This window comes from Phymastichus coffea, unplaced genomic scaffold (assembly GCF_024137745.1).
Source record: "Phymastichus coffea isolate CEN01 unplaced genomic scaffold, Cenicafe_Pcof_1.1 PCOF00070, whole genome shotgun sequence".
Lineage (NCBI taxonomy): Eukaryota > Metazoa > Arthropoda > Insecta > Hymenoptera > Eulophidae > Phymastichus > Phymastichus coffea.
The window spans coordinates 1,013,127-1,032,749 of NW_026706881.1; the positions used below are offsets into that span (position 1 = coordinate 1,013,127).

At 38.3% G+C, this 19,623-nt stretch overlaps 2 protein-coding genes across 5 annotated transcripts; one reads left to right on the forward strand and one right to left on the reverse strand.

Moving 5' to 3' along the window:
- Nucleotides 1-3,749: 3,749 nt before the first annotated feature.
- Nucleotides 3,750-4,818, reverse strand: LOC131667736 (uncharacterized). The gene is made up of 3 exons (XM_058941389.1): nt 4,795-4,818; nt 4,549-4,726; nt 3,750-3,880 (listed from the first exon to the last, which is right to left on the reverse strand). Exons 1-3 carry the CDS (start codon nt 4,816-4,818, stop codon nt 3,750-3,752), a joined length of 333 nt encoding a protein of 110 aa, XP_058797372.1.
- Nucleotides 4,819-6,733: 1,915 nt separating this feature from the next.
- LOC131667755 (uncharacterized) lies at nt 6,734-19,216 on the forward strand. Of its 4 annotated transcripts, none has more exons than XM_058941420.1 (8): nt 6,734-7,007; nt 7,083-7,149; nt 7,307-7,494; nt 15,165-15,301; nt 15,944-16,156; nt 16,435-16,617; nt 16,700-17,027; nt 17,114-19,216. In XM_058941420.1, the coding sequence occupies exons 3-8, from the start codon at nt 7,374-7,376 to the stop codon at nt 17,149-17,151; spliced, it is 1,020 nt and encodes a 339-aa protein (XP_058797403.1). In that variant the 5' UTR covers nt 6,734-7,007; nt 7,083-7,149; nt 7,307-7,373; the 3' UTR covers nt 17,152-19,216. The 4 variants fall into 4 exon arrangements, with proteins under 4 accessions (XP_058797403.1, XP_058797402.1, XP_058797400.1 ...); XM_058941417.1 differs by lacking the exons at nt 6,734-7,007; nt 7,083-7,149; nt 7,307-7,494 and adding exons at nt 7,689-8,566; nt 14,418-14,702; nt 14,766-15,006; XM_058941418.1 differs by lacking the exons at nt 6,734-7,007; nt 7,083-7,149; nt 7,307-7,494 and adding exons at nt 12,814-13,053; nt 14,418-14,702; nt 14,766-15,006.
- Nucleotides 19,217-19,623: the final 407 nt, after the last annotated feature.

Here is a 19,623-nt window from a genome sequence, read left to right on the forward strand (position 1 = left end):
ACAATCGACATTGTGCGCGTGTCGATTTGAGCATGTGCATTTGGGCAAGCGCGCACACCGTACACGCGTATAATTTGAAGCTGCGCGGAATGCGTGCGGCTGCGCGCAGGGGGCGTAGAGGCTGTTCGCGCGCGTGTCCGGCTTTTGAATGTTCCGGATATGACGTCGACGGCTCGGCGCTCCCGCGACACCTCTGCTTGCTTTATTCTCTCGCTCTCCTTCTCCTCTCTTTTTAACTCCTTTGTCTTTTTCTCAATTCCTCGAGCGCGCCTCTCCGGAGGAACGCGCGTGACCCACCTTGCATACGAAAAATCTCACCAACAGCGCCTCGCTCTCCCGCTCTTTCTCTCGGCGTCACCTGTGTTTGCCTCGCGTACATATCAAGAGAACACCTCCGATGCTCGCTGGCCCAAACCTTTTCACCGTGCTCGCTTCCAACTTTCTCATTTGGAAGCCCGACCGTCCAGATCGTAAAGCGCTGCATTTTCTTATCGCCACGAAGACAAATCGCACGATATATCAAGTTCGCAGCAACCGGGCACAAATTCTCCTTGCTGATCTGCACGACCAACGCAGAGAGTGACTTTTTCGGAACGCTCGCCTCGCAAGGCTGCGGCAGGTCAATCGTTGTCGTCTCCTCCCTATAGATTTTCAATTTTTAGGATTTTCATTCTTACAATCGCCTGCGTCAAGCTTACAGTGTGAAATATGTCAATTTAGCGGGAAACTCATCACAACAAATTTCACGCTAATTATAATATTTCATCACATAGACTAAAATATATATTGCCAAAAGTCATATTAATATGCTAAAGCGTATAGAGCAACAAATCTGAATTGATTGATAAATTACTTAATTTTTGTGGGAATCCATAATAAAAACAACATTTTGATGACTGTTATAGCAGTATTCTCACAAAAGTCATTGCATATTTGGATGACTACGTTCAAATTTCATCAATGCCCACTATAACATTATCTAAGATAAAAGAGAATATTCAGGATCAAGACCATTTTCAATGTTAGCGGATACGTTTGTTGAAACCACGTTTTTATCACTTTCTAGGTTTTCGGTAGTTAAAAGAAAACTGAGCAGTTGAGGTGGAATTGCTGACGGATCTCGCCATTGCAATAATCACTTCAGGTGACTATCTTTTCCACCTGGATTATACCATCTAACGTAAAAACACTATACAAACATTACTCATTTTATTTTAAAGTTAAAAACTCACACTTCGAATCTCACTTTGATCCTGTTTTTCTTTCGGTAAGATATATAGCATTTCAATTCACGAGAGAAAACACTATAGCCTCTGGTAAGTTTAATCTAACATCATTGATCTTTGCGATCGTTGACAAACTGGATTGAAATCAGGCTACTGGAATGCTGCACTATTGTTACCTACAATTTATCATGCATTTATCATCTGGTCGTGCATTAATTAAGTATACATCTCATCCCAAAGTCGAAACTATTGGGTTTAGAAACTCTGGAAAATACCAAGACTTTAAGTTTGTTGTATAAAATGATATTAAACTAGTATAAGTTTAGCATATAAACTTATAACTCGCTTCGCTTGGGCGTAAACGCTACACGAGACTAGAATCTACTTTCCCGCACTTTTATCGTAATGTACTATTTTGATACGACGTGTGGAAAGTGCAATTTTCAACGCATGCTTTTTGCCGAGCGTGCGGGAAAAACGCACTTTCCGCACGGAGTGTCGAAAAGAGTTTCTCGCTTCGCTCGGGCGTAAATGCCACACGAGACAACAATCTACTTTCGCGCACTTGTATCGTAATAGTACATTAAAAAACTAAAGAAAAAGTAAAATAATTTTCTTTACAAAATTAATTTTAAATTTGATTAAATTGTATTTTGTTTTTCTTGAATCTTGATACTCATAGTTATGTGCATTACATTCTTCGCCAGACGATTTGAATGTTCCGTTAATCGGTTGATTTACTTTAATTACATTTGTAACGAATCACGCGAAACTTATGGAATCTTTCAATGATAATGTTTGATTTTGTGGCTGTACCCCAAAGTTAAATTCCATATATCCGTACTAGATTGATTATACATTTAGTATATTAGTAATTTATTATTGTTCGATAATTTAGATTTTCTGCTTAGCATAATCAGTAGTATTTCTCCGTATGTTAATCGTCTAAATTAATACATCCCTATATTTAGCTTCGTCTCTTTGAGGAATTAATTTGCTGCTTATATGTACTGAAGCACAAGTCTGTTTCGTTAAGCTTGACTAAGTTGCCTTTGTTTCGTTTATTATTATTCTGCATTGTTTAAACTACAGTAGAGCTTTATCTATAGGTATTTCTGCATATTATAAGAGGCCGCGCGTTAATTGTTGCACTTGAGCGTGACGTTATGAAATATAGCTGTCGTCTGTGTAAGTAGCAATATTAATATTTTCCATGGTTGGAAGGTTATTGGAATAAATTAAATATAGTATAGGATTAAGAACACTTCCTTGAGAAATACCGGTTTTTATTAAATACAGTTTAATAATTTCGTTATAAATAATGTCTAACCTTAAAATTGCTACGGTTCAAGTATGTAGTATATTCGAAGAGTATTAGAGATTTTCGGTTGGATTTTATTAAGTTTATGTGCATCAAGCCTTTGTATTAGACTTTATCGAATGCTTGTGAGGTACGTTGAGAAATATTGCATTACAACGTTTGTGTTTTTCAAACGTCTTTCGGATTTTAGCGGTGACTCTGTTTATTTGTTTTATTGTGCGTGATTGTTACAAAAACCGAACTTATGATGGGGAATGATATAATAATTGTTCCAGCAGTATTTTATTTAGTTTTTGATTATTACTTTTTCGCAGACTTCGAGAGCTGTGCAGGAAATTGGCTGTTTTCTGTATAGAACGTAATAAGGTTGGATGGTTTGCTCAGTTTGGGAATAAGTATGTGATTGTTGCTATTTTCTATACAGCAGCAAAATAAGATAATCGAAATATTACATTTATCACATCTATACAATAATAAATCTTTTTTTTTTTACAGATAGTTCTTTTAGTAATATTCCATTAATTTTATTGTGCTCTTGTCTCTTTTTAGTTTCAAGATTAGTAATTATGTCATTTATTTCTGTGATTTTTATATTTTAAAATGTGTAATGTTTGTGGTTGTCGTTGTTAGCTTGCGTACTATTTAATAAAATGAGTTCTTCTGTTGTTATACCACGTTGCGGGGAAGGGGGGGGGGTGGTATACGCTTTTAAAATATGTAGTAAATAGTAGTTTTATCAATGCCTGTTATTGTCCATGTCATGTCGGCTTTTAAAATGTTTTAAAATGGGAGGACAACATTTTAGGTATTGCTTTATAAATTTGTTTACTTTTTGACACTCCGTGCGGAAAGTGCGTTTTTTCCGCACGCTCGGCAAAAAACGTGCTTTAAAAATCGCACTTTCCACACGTCGAATCAAAAAATACGGTACGGCACATGTTCAGAAAAGAATTTCTCGTTTTGCTCGAGCGTAAACGCCACACGAGACAAGAATCTACTTTCCCGCACTTGTATTGTAATGTACTATTTCAGAGTAAGTAGTCGGATGCCGCTGTAGTAGTTACATTTTCTAGATAGTTTTTTATATCCGCATTTTTTTCCTCAAAAATAAATTTTTTTAAGTTCTTTGATTGGCCAATTATATTTTGTTTAAATATTCTAACCAATAAATAAGGATATAACCATCTTCAAATCCAAACCCATTATTTAAGCACTACTGATCTTCCATACTCTAATGTCATGTTTGCAGTTAAGTACAATGTAATAGCATTTTCAAAATTACTCTCATGATGCGATAACGGAAAAAAATTGTCCATAATCACTTTGCTTATTTCTATATCAATAGATACACATGTTTGCGATAAAATAAAATGGTTATTTTTCTTTTAAATTGTCCAAAACAATTAAAATTGACATCACAGTTTTTTAGAATAAACTTTTAAGTTTCTGCTGATAATTCCATTGTTGTTTTAATTTAAACTTTGCTCGTTATATTTCATTTGATCAGAAAAAAAAACAAAAACAGCAAATATTTTTATTACTTAATATCCGTTAATTCCGTTATTGTCGTCTTCACGATTAATTGAGTTATTAATATTTGTTGGACGATTTATTGAATTTAAAGCCTCCATTATTTTCATAAGATATGTATCGTATATATGTGTAGCTTCACATGTGAGAGTTGTTTTGAAAAATTGTAAAAAATATATTATATTTCAACCAATGTGCATAAAATAGTTTCTAAGAGGGTATAATGGTCATACCAAGGTGAGATCTCTCTACACATACATTATCGATTCAAATGACGTATTTACTTTGCGCGAGTATATATAAAATTGAGTTTTATGCACATTATTTCATATAATATTACTCGATATGAAAAAATAAAATATGTTAAGTAAAAAGAAAAAAGAGACAAAGTAGAAAATAAGAACAAAAGTGTAAAACTTATGAGTATGGCAGCATGGTAAGTTTCATCAAAGAATTCATAAAGCATAGTACCTGGCGTTGCTGAGCGAAAATCGAGGAAACATATAGGATTTAGAGGTGTCAGACAGATTTCACCAATCAGATTTTTCAGATGCAGTATGAACTGCACGATGGTTTTACGTTTGCTGACGGCAATCTTCATTCCGAAATTGTGAAATTCATGGGCGTTCAACAAGTTGAGGTACTTCACCTAGGCGCATCTACTGTGGATATGGTTCATCGAATCGTTCATTAACCCAGGAATATCTCGTACATTACTTGATCGAACTCCATTTCAGTCATTCACTTAATGATTATATATTATTAGTACGATTTACTTCTAATATAAGTTAGTTAATGTATATTTTTGTATATTTTTATTGACACAAGTTTAATATCTGTAACATGTATATTAATAAAGAGAAATCCTGAAAAGGCTGACAAACGTAGTCAGCGAAACGTCGGTTGTGTGAAGGATTTTGTTGTTTTTGTTCTCATTGAGTAAGATATGACTCTCTGTTATCGAAATGTTCTGATTCTTATTGAGAATCTTCTGCCTTATAGAGACTCAGATTTATTATAATAGCAAATGCTGACAGTAGTTCCAACCATTTGCTTAGATCACTTGTACTACTTGTACTAGAAATAATGAATTCGTATTTTCATTCATGTCTTTGTATTGTCTCACCATAATAATTTCGCTTAAATATTATTTTCATTATTAATGTATATGAATGCTCATCTGAACAGATAAACCGTAAAATATATCGACGTCATTGTGTACGATAAAATAAACAACATTTAATTTATAGTACAAATGTAATGTTGTCTTGTTTATAAATAATAAAACCTCAAAGATAAGACAATAAGATTGATTTTCAAATGACTCCACTGAGCTGGTATAATAAAGTTTCCGAAAGTGATCCTGAATCTCTAAAAGTGACTCACAGCCCATCAAACCACTTTACTTATACTTCATTTGTTAAAACAACCACTGGCTCATCTCAGTATTTGCTGTGAATAAAATTTCAGGATCGTTGAAACAACTTCACTGCAAGATTAATTTACCCATTTTAGTTGCAATCCATCGAGACAATTTTATGAATTATTTCCATGTTCTCTACATTTCAACTATAATTTAAAGGAGCTTGAAGATTTTCTTCAATTTACAGGTTGATCTTATATCCTATCAGATATCTTCAATTTATAAGTTGTTCTGATATCTTATCAAATATGCGATTTGCTAATTTTTTATATTTCATTCATATCAGTATTCATATTTCATTCATATTTCAGTATCTCTACAGAGTTACAAACTAATTACTATTGAACACTCCTATCATTTCAATTTTTATTTTAAGTAGATAGTATTTTGAAGTTTGAAGAAATAATAAGTAACTATCAATAATAGTTAATCGCCTTCCATTTTATAACATATATTTTCTTGTATCCGCAGTGAATCAAATTTAATATTGAAAATTAAATACTTCAAATGTCATTATTGAAGTATATTTACTTAGTAATCGAGAAAGCGGTCTTAGAAGTAGCGTGATTAAATGATTTGTATTCAAAATTTTAATTATCAATTCTGTGAGTTGTCCATGTAAGAAGAGACAAACTTATTCACTTGATTTATGATGTGATAGTTTTATGTAACTATTTCCCTATAAAAAAGCAAACTGATTGCAAGCGGAAAGAGAAGGAAAAATATTAAAAATTGGAATCGAGCCATTAATTTCTTTTTCATTTCCTTAATTTTTCTGTTAAGCCTTCTTGATTAATTTTTTAGAGACTAGTTTGGAAGTAATAAATGTATTTAAATGATTGAAAAGAAAATTCTCTTTCGCGTATATTACTTACATATTACTTTTACATTTGGTTGTCAATCAAGTTAACTATAGCTTTGTCTTCGTTGTAACTATAGTTTATCTAATTTTTTATCATAGCTATAAATGAAAGATTTATTAACTCACTAACCTATTTCTAATTCGAACCGTGTTTGTTTGTATGATTTCAATTGTTATATGTGCCAGTAAAAAAAGATTTAGTCAAAAAAGTAAAATAATATTTGATGAGACAATATACTATTTTGCTCTGCTCGTTAGTAAAATCAAAAAAGTCATTAGCATCCCACCCAGTAGATGGCGAATGCAGCTAGTTTTTTCTGTCTGCTGTGAGTGTGGATGAATGTCATGATCGAGTCGCGGCGAGACGGCGAGTCATGAGGCAAGCGTGACATGGACGAAGAAGATTGGCGAGGTCATTGAAAGTAAAGTTTACATCAAAATGTGACCGTTTATAGAAAACACTCAACTTCCAAAGCAATAATACTTTCTTGGCTGTAGAATATGCCTTTATTGTTTTATATCAATGTTACTTATAACGAGGTCGCGAATACTATCTGGTTTTACTTGTTACTTGACCCGTAAACAATTAATTTAATGTAATTTAAAGGTTATGCTTTGTTGCTTTATTTTTTGACATTTATTTTTGTAAGTATATTTTCAAAAGTTTACTATTATGTAAAATGGATAAGTTGAGTAACAAAGAAACGATTAACCTCTTAGATTTGTCAGATGATGAATCTGACATTTCTGATTTGTTTATCACACCTAAAAAGAAAAAGGTTAAAAGGTGAGTTGAGAAAAAACAAGTATATGTTATACTTATTTTTGTTATATATATTTTCTGTTGTTTTGATGGCTTTGTCTATTACAGTAACATAACTGGTGTATAGCTTTGTTTTATCAAATGTTAAAGCTGTGCTTAACTATTAGTGTTAATTTTTCAGAAGACACAGATCAAATGGATTATTAAAATCAAGACAACTTCGTTCCACAAGCTGTAAAATTTCTCGAATGAGAGCAGCTTCATTCTGGGTTGCTGCTATTCTTGTATCTATATGGCTTGCAACTTTATCTTGGTTAGCTGTAGTTTTATATGGAGAATTAAGAAGAATGGATGTTTCCGTAAAGTCTGGTAAGTTTCACACAAGTTACAATGCGTAATAAAGTATTTAATGATGTTAAAATTTGCTGCCTCATCCTATGCTTTAATGTTAGCATGATTTGCAAAGTAGAAATTTTCAAGACAACCTTTTTACCATAAGCATAATATTATTTTTAGTGATGAATATATAACTTTGTGAGCATCATGTTTGGTATAAAAGAAATGTATTTGTACGTTTGCAATTATCATTTTTGTTACTTATACATTAGAATAAACTATCTTTGGATTACTTAATGCAACTTCCCTATATTTATCAAATTCAATGGTGATATGTTTTAAGAATATAATTTGTTACATTTTTACTATGAACAGTAATGAGCTGGAACTATTAGATGTTTATACAAGGTTAGATAAGTACCAAAGATCAAGCACTTTATTCGAAGAGAACAAGTAATCGTCTATAATAAATTGAACGGTTTTTTTGAAATGCAATACTAGGTTTTGTTTCTAGTTGAATAACATACCGATGGATGTTGGTTGGTGTTTTTGTAAAAGTTATAGCGTGGTTACACAGTCAGATTACATCATAGTGAATGCTTCATTTAATTGCGGGGATTAAATACACATACTAATTGTAAATCAGACGGGGCAAATGGTAATTAGTCGCAGGATAGTGGTGTAGCGAGAGAGTGAGTGTGAGAGTAAGAGTTAGAGTTAGAGTTAGAGTTAGAGTTAGAGTTAGAGTTAGAGTGAGAGTGAGAGTGAGAGTGTGAGTGAGAGTGAGAGTGAGAGAGACATTCGATTGAAATAGATAAGTAACGATAGATAGCGAGTAAGAAGTGAAGTAAGAGGGCGTGTGGGCGTCCCAGCCCCATTACGATGGCAACGTAGAAGCTCCGTCGCGGCGCGTGCGTCGAGCAGTGCAGGCGCCAGTGCCGCCGTCTGGCAACCCCTCTTCAGTCGATATCGCGCGGCGCGCCAGTAGTCGGCTCGGCTGAACGGCGGACAGCAGCCGATCGGAGCTCCCGTTGCTGTCGCGCCTGCTCTCGAGACGAGTTGACGCCTTCGCCCAGCGAAAGTACTGCTCACTGCTCGACCGCACGTAAGTCATCCGGCTGCCTCTGCCCACGAGTGTCTGGTGCGCGCGCTCGCCGTTCAATCGGGCGGGAGCCTCGACGCCCTTGGTCGCCAGCTCGCGCATCGTTGCACTGCTCGCTGCCGCATAGGCGCTAGTCACGACGGCGAATTAGCGCTTGATGAACGGCGCGTGTGCGGTGGTTCTAGGTCAAACAGCCGACACGTCGACCGCCTCGATCGTCAACGCAGGCTCGAGCCATGGCCATGTAAACAATCCGACGTTTCAAAGGCCCACGCGCACGGCCTTCCCTGCATCATTGCACCGCCAGTCCGTCGCGTTCCGAACGCTCAATCGATATTTCAACGACCGCTCGTCGCAAGATCCTGCAGGTATTGCTTATTCGTCGTGTTAGGCGCTCGAGCAGGCAGTGCCGGCAAGCGGGGCTTTCGCCAATTCCCGATCAATCAAGGCCGCGCGCGCGCGATCGTGTACGTGGCACCGGCGCCGACAAACAACAATGAACTTTGACGTACTACCGGTGTGCTTTCCACCAGTGTATTCGTGCACTTGCAAGGGCAACTTGCAAATTGCGGCGGGACCAACAATTACCACTAGCGATTGATAAAAGCGACGTCATTCGATTGTCACGAGACAGAGCTTTTCGCGCCCAAACGCTCTGTCGCTATTCGTGTGCTCGAATACGCGGGAGCTACGCTGACGAACTTCGATGTGCTTCGATCGATCACCTGCGACCTACTTTGATTATTCGTCTGCCTCCGTATCTAATCGATTTTCTCGCGAAATCCATTCGAAACGTGTAACGGGTTTGCCGCTGAGTTGCGATACCTTTTAATAAAGCTCCGCGCAGTCAAAACAAGTGGCTTCGCGCGTCAAAACAAACTTATCAATTCGGCTTCGACCAGCGTTGCAACGAGCCCGATAAAATTCTTCGTGATTCAACAATGAACCGCTATGAATGCTATAATTATTACATTGGTCCATATAATGTTGATAAACGGCGTATTATTTTCGTTACTTATCTGAAGAAATATTAAGGAAATGCTTCGACAGCATTCCAATATTTTATAACCAGCAACTGAATTTTCTGTCACTCGGAAATTAAAGGCAAAGAGTGCGCTGCACGTAAATACAAATATTGATAGGAATCTCGATTCATATAAGTGCCTGCGAGTGGAACCAAGCGGACTATGGCTATTTTTAAGTTGTGCGGGATCGTCATGCTCTGACGTCGGATCAGTGAAGCATCCAATGCGATCAATGAATTTTACGCGCATGTACATAACAATGACATGCCGATGAGCTGAGTGCGCGTGAATGTTGCCAGGCTTGTCTTCTTCAGCTTCTTAAGCTTATTTTCTAAATAAGTTAGACCTAGTGTTTCTACTCGCACCACCTGCTGAGTCCACTAAATCGACGTCTATCGCACATTGTCATTTGATCTTGGTAAAAAAATAACTTCGAATAGAACGCTATCTGGAATTGACCGATATGGTCATTGCCCGGATAAGCCTGTTCCAAAATCTAACATGAGCAATTGTCAACGCCTTCATTCGGGCCCATCGCAATTGTATCCGTAACCTTCGCCCAGTTCGACAGATTTTTTGAGAATGCAAAGCACGAAGTGGATTTGCTGTCCTACCTCTTCATTTACATACATTGGGAACTGAGTGATTTTCATTTTCCTCTGTCTTTTACCTAATTTTCAGAAAATGAAGCTCATCCAACAAACGGCAATCGTACTTTAATTTCCGTAATAACGCATTCAGATAACCTGAATGCAATAATAGCACACTATCTGACTTGTCATCGACAGTAAAAGATCTTTATCTTTTAAATGTTGCTCAAGATACCCAGCGCTATTTATAGTATATAACATAACATAAGCAATTCTTCTGCGATTAATTTCATCTGCCTCTAATCTCCGCATGGAATTAAAGCTATTACATTTGATTACGATCACAAAGTGCACAATCGACTGCTCGTGTCTTTTCTTTCGTTATAACCTAGAAATTTGTAACTTTATTGTCAGTACGAAAGTTGCAGAATCACTAGATTTCTACGCTCGTAAAAACTAACAAAAAGTCCGGTTTACGAGTGTTGGTAAGGAATAGAGGAAAAATACTAGTCGTCATAGAAAAACTCCACTTTTTACACTACAACTATCCGTAAACAAATATACTTGAATCGGTATCGATAAGTTTCGATTGTTATCCAAGAACGTGTTTTTAATGTTTTTCTCACAAAAACAACAGTGGACGTTTGATATAAATTGACCTTGAATGATTCATACTTTCAATGTACGTCATCGCTGGGTCACTACATATTTTTGATACATCTGAGTAAAATCATTTTAAGCTCACTTAAAAAAAATGGCAAAATTAGAGCCCATATCTGTACGAAGAATTATTTGCTTCACAGAAATGTTTGTCTGGAATCAGCCTCCGCGTCGCGATCTTTTCTGTGACCGATTGCGAGCACGAGATTGTTATCAACTATCCGACAGTCAATCGAATATCATTGAATACGGCACGCAAATAATTCGTATCTGTGAAAAATAGATAATGAATAATTGTCATAATAAAGCTGTTGGCAAGCAGTGAGATCATCTTGGCAAGAAAATTGCATTAGCACTGATCGGCCATAGTTAAAAAGGCATGTGCTTGCATTCGGCTGTCAACAGGCAAGGGACAAGAGAAAAAGCGAATAATTAATGAGCCGGCGGGCAAGGAACAGAGATATGCCGCTACAAAGAAAAAGAGCGAGAGAGGTGCCGGCGCGTATCATTAGCGCAAGTGTTTAGTCATTTATTCAGAGCGGCAGCCTCGCGCGCCGAAGAAAGGACTGCGGCGCTGGCCAAAGGGACCTCGGCCAGCTCCTCCTTACTCGCTTCACCTTCCACCTGATGTTCTACTTTCTCTACGCTAACGTCTACATTAATGCGCGCGCTCTTCCGCGCCCCCTCATTTTTTAATATTAGCCTGCGGATTTGTTCGTTCGACATCCTTTAACCTTCGCTTCGCTTATACTTGCCAGAACATTTGTCCTTTTTAAATAGCTTTTAATTATCTCGCAAGATTAATCTCATTAGAAAAGCTCATAATTATATACTTAGATCGAATAAACGTAATGAATCGGGACCATTTCGAAAGCATACCCTCACAAATTAGTTCACCCCCCCCCCCCCCTATTAAAATCGATCGAATGTTCTACGAATATGCGCGGACATGCATAAAAAAATCATTCGAAGTGGTTAAAAATATACTAAAGCTCCAAATTTCGATCGTTCGGTACGCGTCGAATGAGCAGTCACTTTGAAAATTCGAATAAATTACATTATAGTGTGTTGTTGAGCTTTCGAAATCTCACTGCACGATTATTTCAGTCGATCGTGCTCTTCATAATCACCATTATTCAAATAAATTCTCGCAGTATAAATTGTATACTTTTGTTAGATTTTTCAAAATGTAAATCGTCATTCATAGAGATTTCGTACGCATTATTCATGTGCGAAAATTGTACAATGAAAAATGTATGAAAAATTATGCGTAAAATGAAAAAAACAAGTTTATCGTCAAGTCAAATAATAAGCGGTATCTATCAATGGAATAATGTAATGGCTTGTAAATGAATATTCTTTCTTGGATACTCTAGCTTGTTCAGTGAATTTCAAGGGCTCGAAAGTAGCGAAAGTACTTGAAACTAATTAAAATTAAATGAGATGCCAATGTTTAACGTCGAGAAGTAGGCGATCGCGAGACAAGCCGTAATTGGTTATCAAGGTAAATTGGTATAAAATTGCTCGATAAAGGTACAAAACGTGTTATAATGCATTTTTATGAAAATTCATCCAAAGAGCGCGTGCACCCTTTCGAATTATCTGGCGTACGAACTGATCATAAAAATTGGTCGACACTGCTTAAGTAGATGTTGTTAGCCTGCGCAGCTAAGAAGATGCTGGTGCAATTTTATCGACTCGAGGTTCGATGAGACGGAAGTAATCCATTAATTTGCCGCGAGCTGATGGAAAATGAGCGAAAGGCCATTGTAACGGGCTTTCGGCTGAAAAGCTTGGCGCGCGTACTATCGGTTCAGTAGAGATCGGATGCTGCGCGAGCACTATTAGTTGCTACGGGCGCGCATACGAGCGACGATCGTGACACACGCGCATACTTAGCTGGAGGAGAAGAGCGGGGAGCGGTCTATCGGATGAGAGAGCGCGAACTACTACCGAGTACTACGTCAGCCGCCAGTCCGCACTCCGCACTCCGCACTCCGCACTCCGCACTCTGTCGAGCGCCAGTCTACCGTGCGCTTTGGCGGCATATAGCCACGCGTGTACCTTGCGCCTGCTGCTAGCTTCGCTCTGTGCTTGGCGTGCTTTTGCCAGGCTGCCGGAAGCCCAGTTTCGATCCGCATCTGTCGGCCTGTCGTCGCATATAGTCGCTGTGCCAGGCACCAGTCACGGAAGCACGGAGAGCTGGGCAGCCGAGGTACAAACTGCGACGTATCGGCGTTTCGAAAGCAACGAGGCCGCACGGGTCGCTTTTGTCACGTGCGCGCACCTCTTTATCGCGCGAATCGCAGCGGCGCCGAGAGCCTCCGCTGCTCTGCACGCGGCCGGCCCGCCTGCACCTCCGCGGTCTACCCTGCCTGCTCCGCTCCTCTCGGCAAAGGCCCGCGCGCGCTTGCGAGAACGACCGTGTGCCGATGCCGTCTTCCTCTATCAAGATAAAGCGTGATTAGCTGCAGAAAACCCGATCCGAAGGTTATCTCGGCAAAACGTGCATTCGTCATGATTCGCCGTAGAAAGTGACTGGACTCAACCCAGCTCGTGCATCCATGTAGACTGGTTCGTGTGATGCAATGGTCTCGCCATTTGGAACGTTCTAGCTTACTTCTTGGTTGATCATTCAAAGTCATACAGGCTTATCGGCCTTCGGCAATCCAAATCTATTAATCACTCGCTACGTCTTTTATTTTTCTGTCGTCGTGCGTTTCGTTTCTAACCGTTTCTGTTTTTCCTCGCTGCCGTTTGCTGTAAGGCAAAAACTACTTGGTTAGCATCGCCTTTTTATTCAAGTATTACGTCAAACCTCTTTGACATTCGCCAGAATACACGTGCACAAGTAAAATTAGCCGAGTAAATTATTATCACTCGCTGAAAATTAATAATTCGCTTTGTGTACTACCCGAATGTCCGTCAAGTGCCGTTTGCTAGAATATAAGCTTAGATTGGCGAGTTTGCACGTTCCGGAAGATTCGATGCAAACCCATCAACTCAATAACGACGCGTGTTTTCAAGATAAGTACAAGTAGACTTGGCTCCGAAATTCGATCTTATCTCGAGCGAATCGATCATATTCTCTACACGTGGACGATGGGAAATAAAAAGAAGGAGCGTGGATAGCTGGCGCGCCGTGTTGGGCTTTCAAGGGGGCAAAGCGGGACCACTAAGCGTACCATCATTCGGAAGGAATAGGAAGAAAACGGTAGAGAGAAAATTCGATCGATTCGACGATCTGGTTGTACAGTGTCGGCATTCGTTGGTGGGCAATGGCGCGGTTGTCTTTGCGTATCTTATCCGCTTATCCACGCGCGCGGCCACGAAGCAATCACTAGAACGAACGGCAAGCGAGCGCGGCGTCCGATAAGGCCTGGCAAGGTGCGCGGTCGAATAAGAACTACGCGCGCGCGTCTGACGGGGGGCGGCTCGGTAAACGTGTCCGTGCGACAGCCCGACGAAGGCGGCTGCGTATACGTGCGACGCGTCCGCGCCAGAGCGAGGCGACCCAGAGGCGGCAGCGAGCCGTCGCGAACGAGTCAGCAGAGTTGTTGCACGTGTGTTTTCGGGCAGGCTGAGCCGGCGAGCGGGCGGCGGGAGATGCGCTGAGCCCGGCTAGCGGCGGCTAGAGGCGGACCGCCGAGCGACGATGCCCAAAGGCGGCGGGCACTGGAGAAGGTGACGGAGCTGGGCCGCCGTGGCGACGAGGGCAACCTGGTGCTCCTCGAAATGGACTCCGTGGCCGTGACGGTGCCGCTGCGCGCGCCCGCCAAGAAGATGAAGAAGCGCAAGCAGCTGGACGCGCTGGCACCGCCGCATGCCGTCTCCAGGCGCAGCTCCGGCAAGCGCAGCTCCCAGGTAGCCTCGGCGCCGCGGCCCGTCGCGAGCACACCCTCACGCGCAGCTTGCCCGCCGTTGCAGGAGCTGCTGTCGGAGAGCAGCGACGAGCGCTCCGAGTACTGGAACGCGTCGGCGGCGGGCGGCAGGCTGCTCGGGCGCAAGGCCTTTGGCCGCTCCAGGCCGGAACCCGGCGCCGGCGGTCTCGCGCGCGCCTGCGGCCTCTTCCTCGGGGGCCTCCTCCTCTTCGTCACCCTCGTGCTCATTTGGCTGTTCGTCGACCTGCGCCAGCAGCTCACCGCGCTCAGGGTCGAGCTCGATCAAGGTTCGTCCTCGTCGTCGCGTCGCCACCTCTGTGATGCTCCCAAAATGTTGTCTTGTTGTCTTGTCTTGTTGTCTTGGTTTTTCTACCTGCGAATGCCGCCTGTTTGGCTTCTCCGAGCCGTGCTGTGCCAATAATCCAATCGTGCTCTTTGATTTCAGTGATCGCCGGCAGCGAAGGTGTTCCCGATGCCCTCCAAACGTGCCACACCCTTGATAAGAACTTTAAAGCTAATATTACGCGTATTAATGATGAAATCCGCAAACTCAACACGTCGCTTAATACTTTTTCCACTCAGGTAAACCAATTCACGCAGCTCTATTGATTCAGAATCTACATGCAACGGCACGCTCTAGCTAAGCCTTTCCAAATTTATTCTTCGCCAATTGGAAGCGGAGCGTCTTGGGCACGTCGTGCTTGAGTGTGACCCTCGCCCCCGAGAAAGCGCTCTGTATGATTAACCGCTCGAGTTTTATAACGCTACAAGTTCAAGCACTCTGGCATTGTTGATCAGTGCATAGCTTATTTTTACTTAATAATCGCGAATCGCGCATAAGTGAGAGTCCGACAGCCTTTTGCATAAATTGTAAGAGTGGCAGGTCCTTCGAGTTGCTTGATCAATTACTCTTGGCTTACGTTGAGCTTATCATGGCCATCGTCACCATTCAAGCTAAATCGATAGCAGTCAGTTAACTGTCAATTAATCTAGAATCATTTTAATTGAACGGTAGTATTAATTTCATGTCAATATCTCAGCTTTTCTCGCGTAAACAGTTCCACGCCATCACTTTATGATAATGAAACATCATTCATTTCAATACCGATGTTGACTTGCGGTAAAATAGATAAACTACTTCAAGAGAATGTATATTTAATTAATGAGGTTAAATGAAAGAATCGCTCGAAACAAATATATAAAAGAGATTTATTTTACTTGCAGATATCGAAATTCCAACAAGAACTGCAGCAACTGCAAGTGTCAGTGAAATCGGCGCCAGAACTAACGAGCGTCCCTGCTACTGTTAAAGATCTGCAAAATAATATAGGACAGTTGGAGCTTGAGTTTAACGATCTACAGGCTGGTTTCAAGACATTGAAGGACACTGCACAACGTTCTCAAGAAGAACAAAAGAATATTTTTAATAAAGTTGAGGTAGTTATAAGATCATTGCTAAACTCACACAGATGCACAATAACAAACACTATTATAAAAAGGAACAAGAGCTGTATTTTCATTTAGAAAACTCAAAAAAGGTTATTGAAATATTAAAAAATCGAAAACCAACCAAACTAACCAAATTACGAATTGCTGATTAGTGCCGTTGTTCTTTTCTTGACAATCGAACAACATAATATTATACTTTCACGAATAGCCCTGTATATAAAGTAACTATATTTTAACATATCACACCTTTTTTCGATTCTTTCCAGAGTACACTGCAGGGTCTACAAAATCTAACTCAACAACCTCAGAAGGTGCCAACAAATGAAACTCTGCTAGAAACTAAAAAACTACGGGATACGATTACAGAATTGAGCAAGAATATAACGCACATTAATCAAACGTTAGCCATGAATATTTTATGGGCCCAAGAAGATATAATCAAGGACCGTGTAAGTGTACATTTTTTGTTGAATCAATCTCATTCCTATAATGTTAAAGACTGTATAATTTTTTCTTTGATATTTCATGCAGAAAACGTTAGCATCACTGTTGGATAAAGCCACGAATGCTAGTACGCTAATACAAACGTTACAGCAGGAGTATGTAAAAAGAAAAGATCAGGAAGTCCTTCAACACGCGGTTGAGTCATTGTCCGATCGAGTTGACAAGATTTCTAGTAGCGTAATTCATCAACAAACGCTGCAAAACTTAGAACAAATGTATAACACATCTCAATCTTCTAGTGGTACACTAATGTCTTCGTCAGCTGACTTCAAAAATAATGGCCCAAATGAGCCACTGTTTCAAAATAAACCAAAGAGTACAGAAATTACAGCTCAGTCAACTTACAGAACCTCAGGTATAAGAATGGATATTTAACAATAAAAAATTATAAGTCAATAGCAAAATCAATTAATTTATGGAATATATTTGTTTGCGTTACAGTCCCACCATCTGCAAGTTCGCTAACAAGCGCCAACTAGTTTTCTATTAGAGAAGATTGCAGTGAATGGATTTGTCGAATAATTTTGTTTAATGCATAGAATAATATGTGTGTTATATTTCGTTAGTACTTGTATATGGGTAATTCTTGGCTATTTCGATTAACTTGTAACCCTTAGGTTGCGGATTTATTTGTAATTTGACACACTTGTTGTACACATAAAAGTGAGATTTTTCCAAAATTTTAAAGACGATACATTAATTATATCAGAAGTTATTAACAATTAAAGAAAAATGATAAAAAATTTTTAAATGGCTATATTTTAAAAACTAATAAAGATATCGAAGTCGGATTTTTTTCAAAATACTTATAATGCCTTAACATTTCGAAATAATTACAACAATAAACAATAAAAGATTTTTTTCGAAAGATTAACTTTTTGTTTAAAAAATTGCTAATATCTCAAAAAGTATATTTTTCTTTTGAAAAATTCTTGCTCCTGCGTGTTTCTGAGGATTTTTGCTATCGAAATCAATCATAAAATTCAAGGGCCCGACATGTCGGAAGGCGTAGCCCTAATCAAAAGAAGATGCCTCGGTGTAGGTCGCAACGGCAGCGGGTCGTCTTCGTGGTCTTACGCTGAGGCGTTTTCTTCTAATTAGGGCTGCACCTTCCGATACGTCGGGCTCTTGAATTTTATCATCGATTTCGATAGCAAAAATCCTCAGGAACACGCAGGAGCAAGAATTTATCAAAAGAAAAATATACTTTTTGAGATATTAGCAATTTTTTAAACAAAAAGTTAATCTTTCGAAAAAAATCTTTTATTGTTTATTGTTGTAATTATTTCGAAATGTTAAGGCATTATAAGTATTTTGAAAAAAATCCGACTTCGATATCTTTATTAGTTTTTAAAATATAGCCGTTTAAAAATTTTTTATCATTTTTCTTTAATTGTTAATAACTTTTGATATAATTAATGTATCGACATCAAAATTTGGAAAAAATCTCACTTTCATGTGTACAACAATTGTGCCAAATTAAAAAAAAATCTGTAACCTAAGGATTATAAGTCAATCGAAATAGCTAAGAATAACCCATATACAAGTATGTTTTGATGTTGTCTTTAGTACTTAATCCTTATTATTACAATTGATAAGTCGATTTTCAAATTGAATTCTGTTAATAATGAGGGACATTTTATGACTGTAAATTTTGTTATTTGGCATAATTTTATTTGTTAATATAAAGGAATAACACGATTTAAAATATTTTATAAAGACCAAAATTATGTAGATTTCTAAATTTTTTAAATTGAACGAAAGATGTGTGCGAGCTTTCCGAAACTGTATCTGTTAGTACAAATTGCATGCAGACTCAACTTTATTCAAAATGATGTTTTCGAATTTCATAAAAACTGAAGCCTTGATCAACACAGAACATTTGTAACTTTCTATATATAATATTATTATTACGATGGTTTTTATTCGTAGTCAACACATTGCTACATTTTAATTCCTGCAGAAAAACAGCAAATAGATTTTTAAGCAATTTTAATGCAACTTGTATATTTTAGATTTCAGGCCCTTTAATCCGGCCCAAAGTCTGTGATGACACTTGATTTTTGTGCCGAATCGAGTGTTTTTTGGTGTTTAACACAGTTTGTATGAGTATGTCAAGATTGCGTATATTGTACTCATTTGTGTACATTACATTATCATTAAGAAAAAGTCGAAGATATGCTTGGGCGACTTATCGAACGCAATTTAATGTATGAAGATTATAATTGATTATGTGCATAATTTTTTATACTTTGTTTCTTCAATGTATACCACCAATTATTATAGATTACTACATAACTGATCACTAAAGCTTCTAGTGGTTCAAAGGCTAAACATTAATATGTAAAACAATTAATAAATGTAAGATAAAGAAACATCGAACTGGAACCTGCTGACTAATAACTGAAATAATGTATGCAAAAGTAGCACTGTAAAAGTGTGCCTCGATCTATTGTAGCCATTGACTTGACTGACTTTGAACGTTTGACTTGCTCAATAAATTAATAATGTTAAACTATGTTATTAATAAAAATTTCAAGCAATAAGAAACAAATCTCATTATTTTTAAAGGTATCTGGGTGAATTTATGAATATTATAAAATGAATTCAAATACGTATTATTAATTAAATAACACAAAATGAGTGAAACTATCAATGATAATTTTTAACATAGTTAATTAAAGTTGGTTTTATTTTATCATTCTGATTTATAGAATGAATTAATGTCTTATCTTGAAATAGCTCACGTCTCTATATTTTAAAATTTAATAGGTAAGGGCTAAAACGTCTGAATGATAAAAGAAAAACCTAAAAGTAATATGTAGAGCTTGCAAGCTAGAACTTATTTAGAGTAAAAAGTTGCTATTCAATGTATCCATATTCTAAACAAACATCAATTCCGAAATTGTATTGATTCATATCTAAGATAGTTTATAAATAATCGTTTGCAT

Bases quoted from the DNA above. Each gene is read 5' to 3' on its own strand.
- LOC131667755 (XM_058941417.1), top strand. From the start codon at position 14,574: ATGGACTCCGTGGCCGTGACGGTGCCGCTGCGCGCGCCCGCCAAGAAG. The intron at 16,618-16,699 runs GTAAGTGTACAT...TATTTCATGCAG, and splicing joins AAGATATAATCAAGGACCGT to AAAACGTTAGCATCACTGTT. The intron at 17,028-17,113 runs GTATAAGAATGG...TTTGCGTTACAG, and splicing joins GTCAACTTACAGAACCTCAG to TCCCACCATCTGCAAGTTCG.
- LOC131667736 (XM_058941389.1), bottom strand. From the start codon at position 4,818: ATGACTGAAATGGAGTTCGATCAA. The intron at 4,727-4,794 runs GTAATGTACGAG...AGATGCGCCTAG, and splicing joins CTGAAATGGAGTTCGATCAA to GTGAAGTACCTCAACTTGTT. The intron at 3,881-4,548 runs GTACTATGCTTT...CTATTGATATAG, and splicing joins TTTTCGCTCAGCAACGCCAG to AAATAAGCAAAGTGATTATG.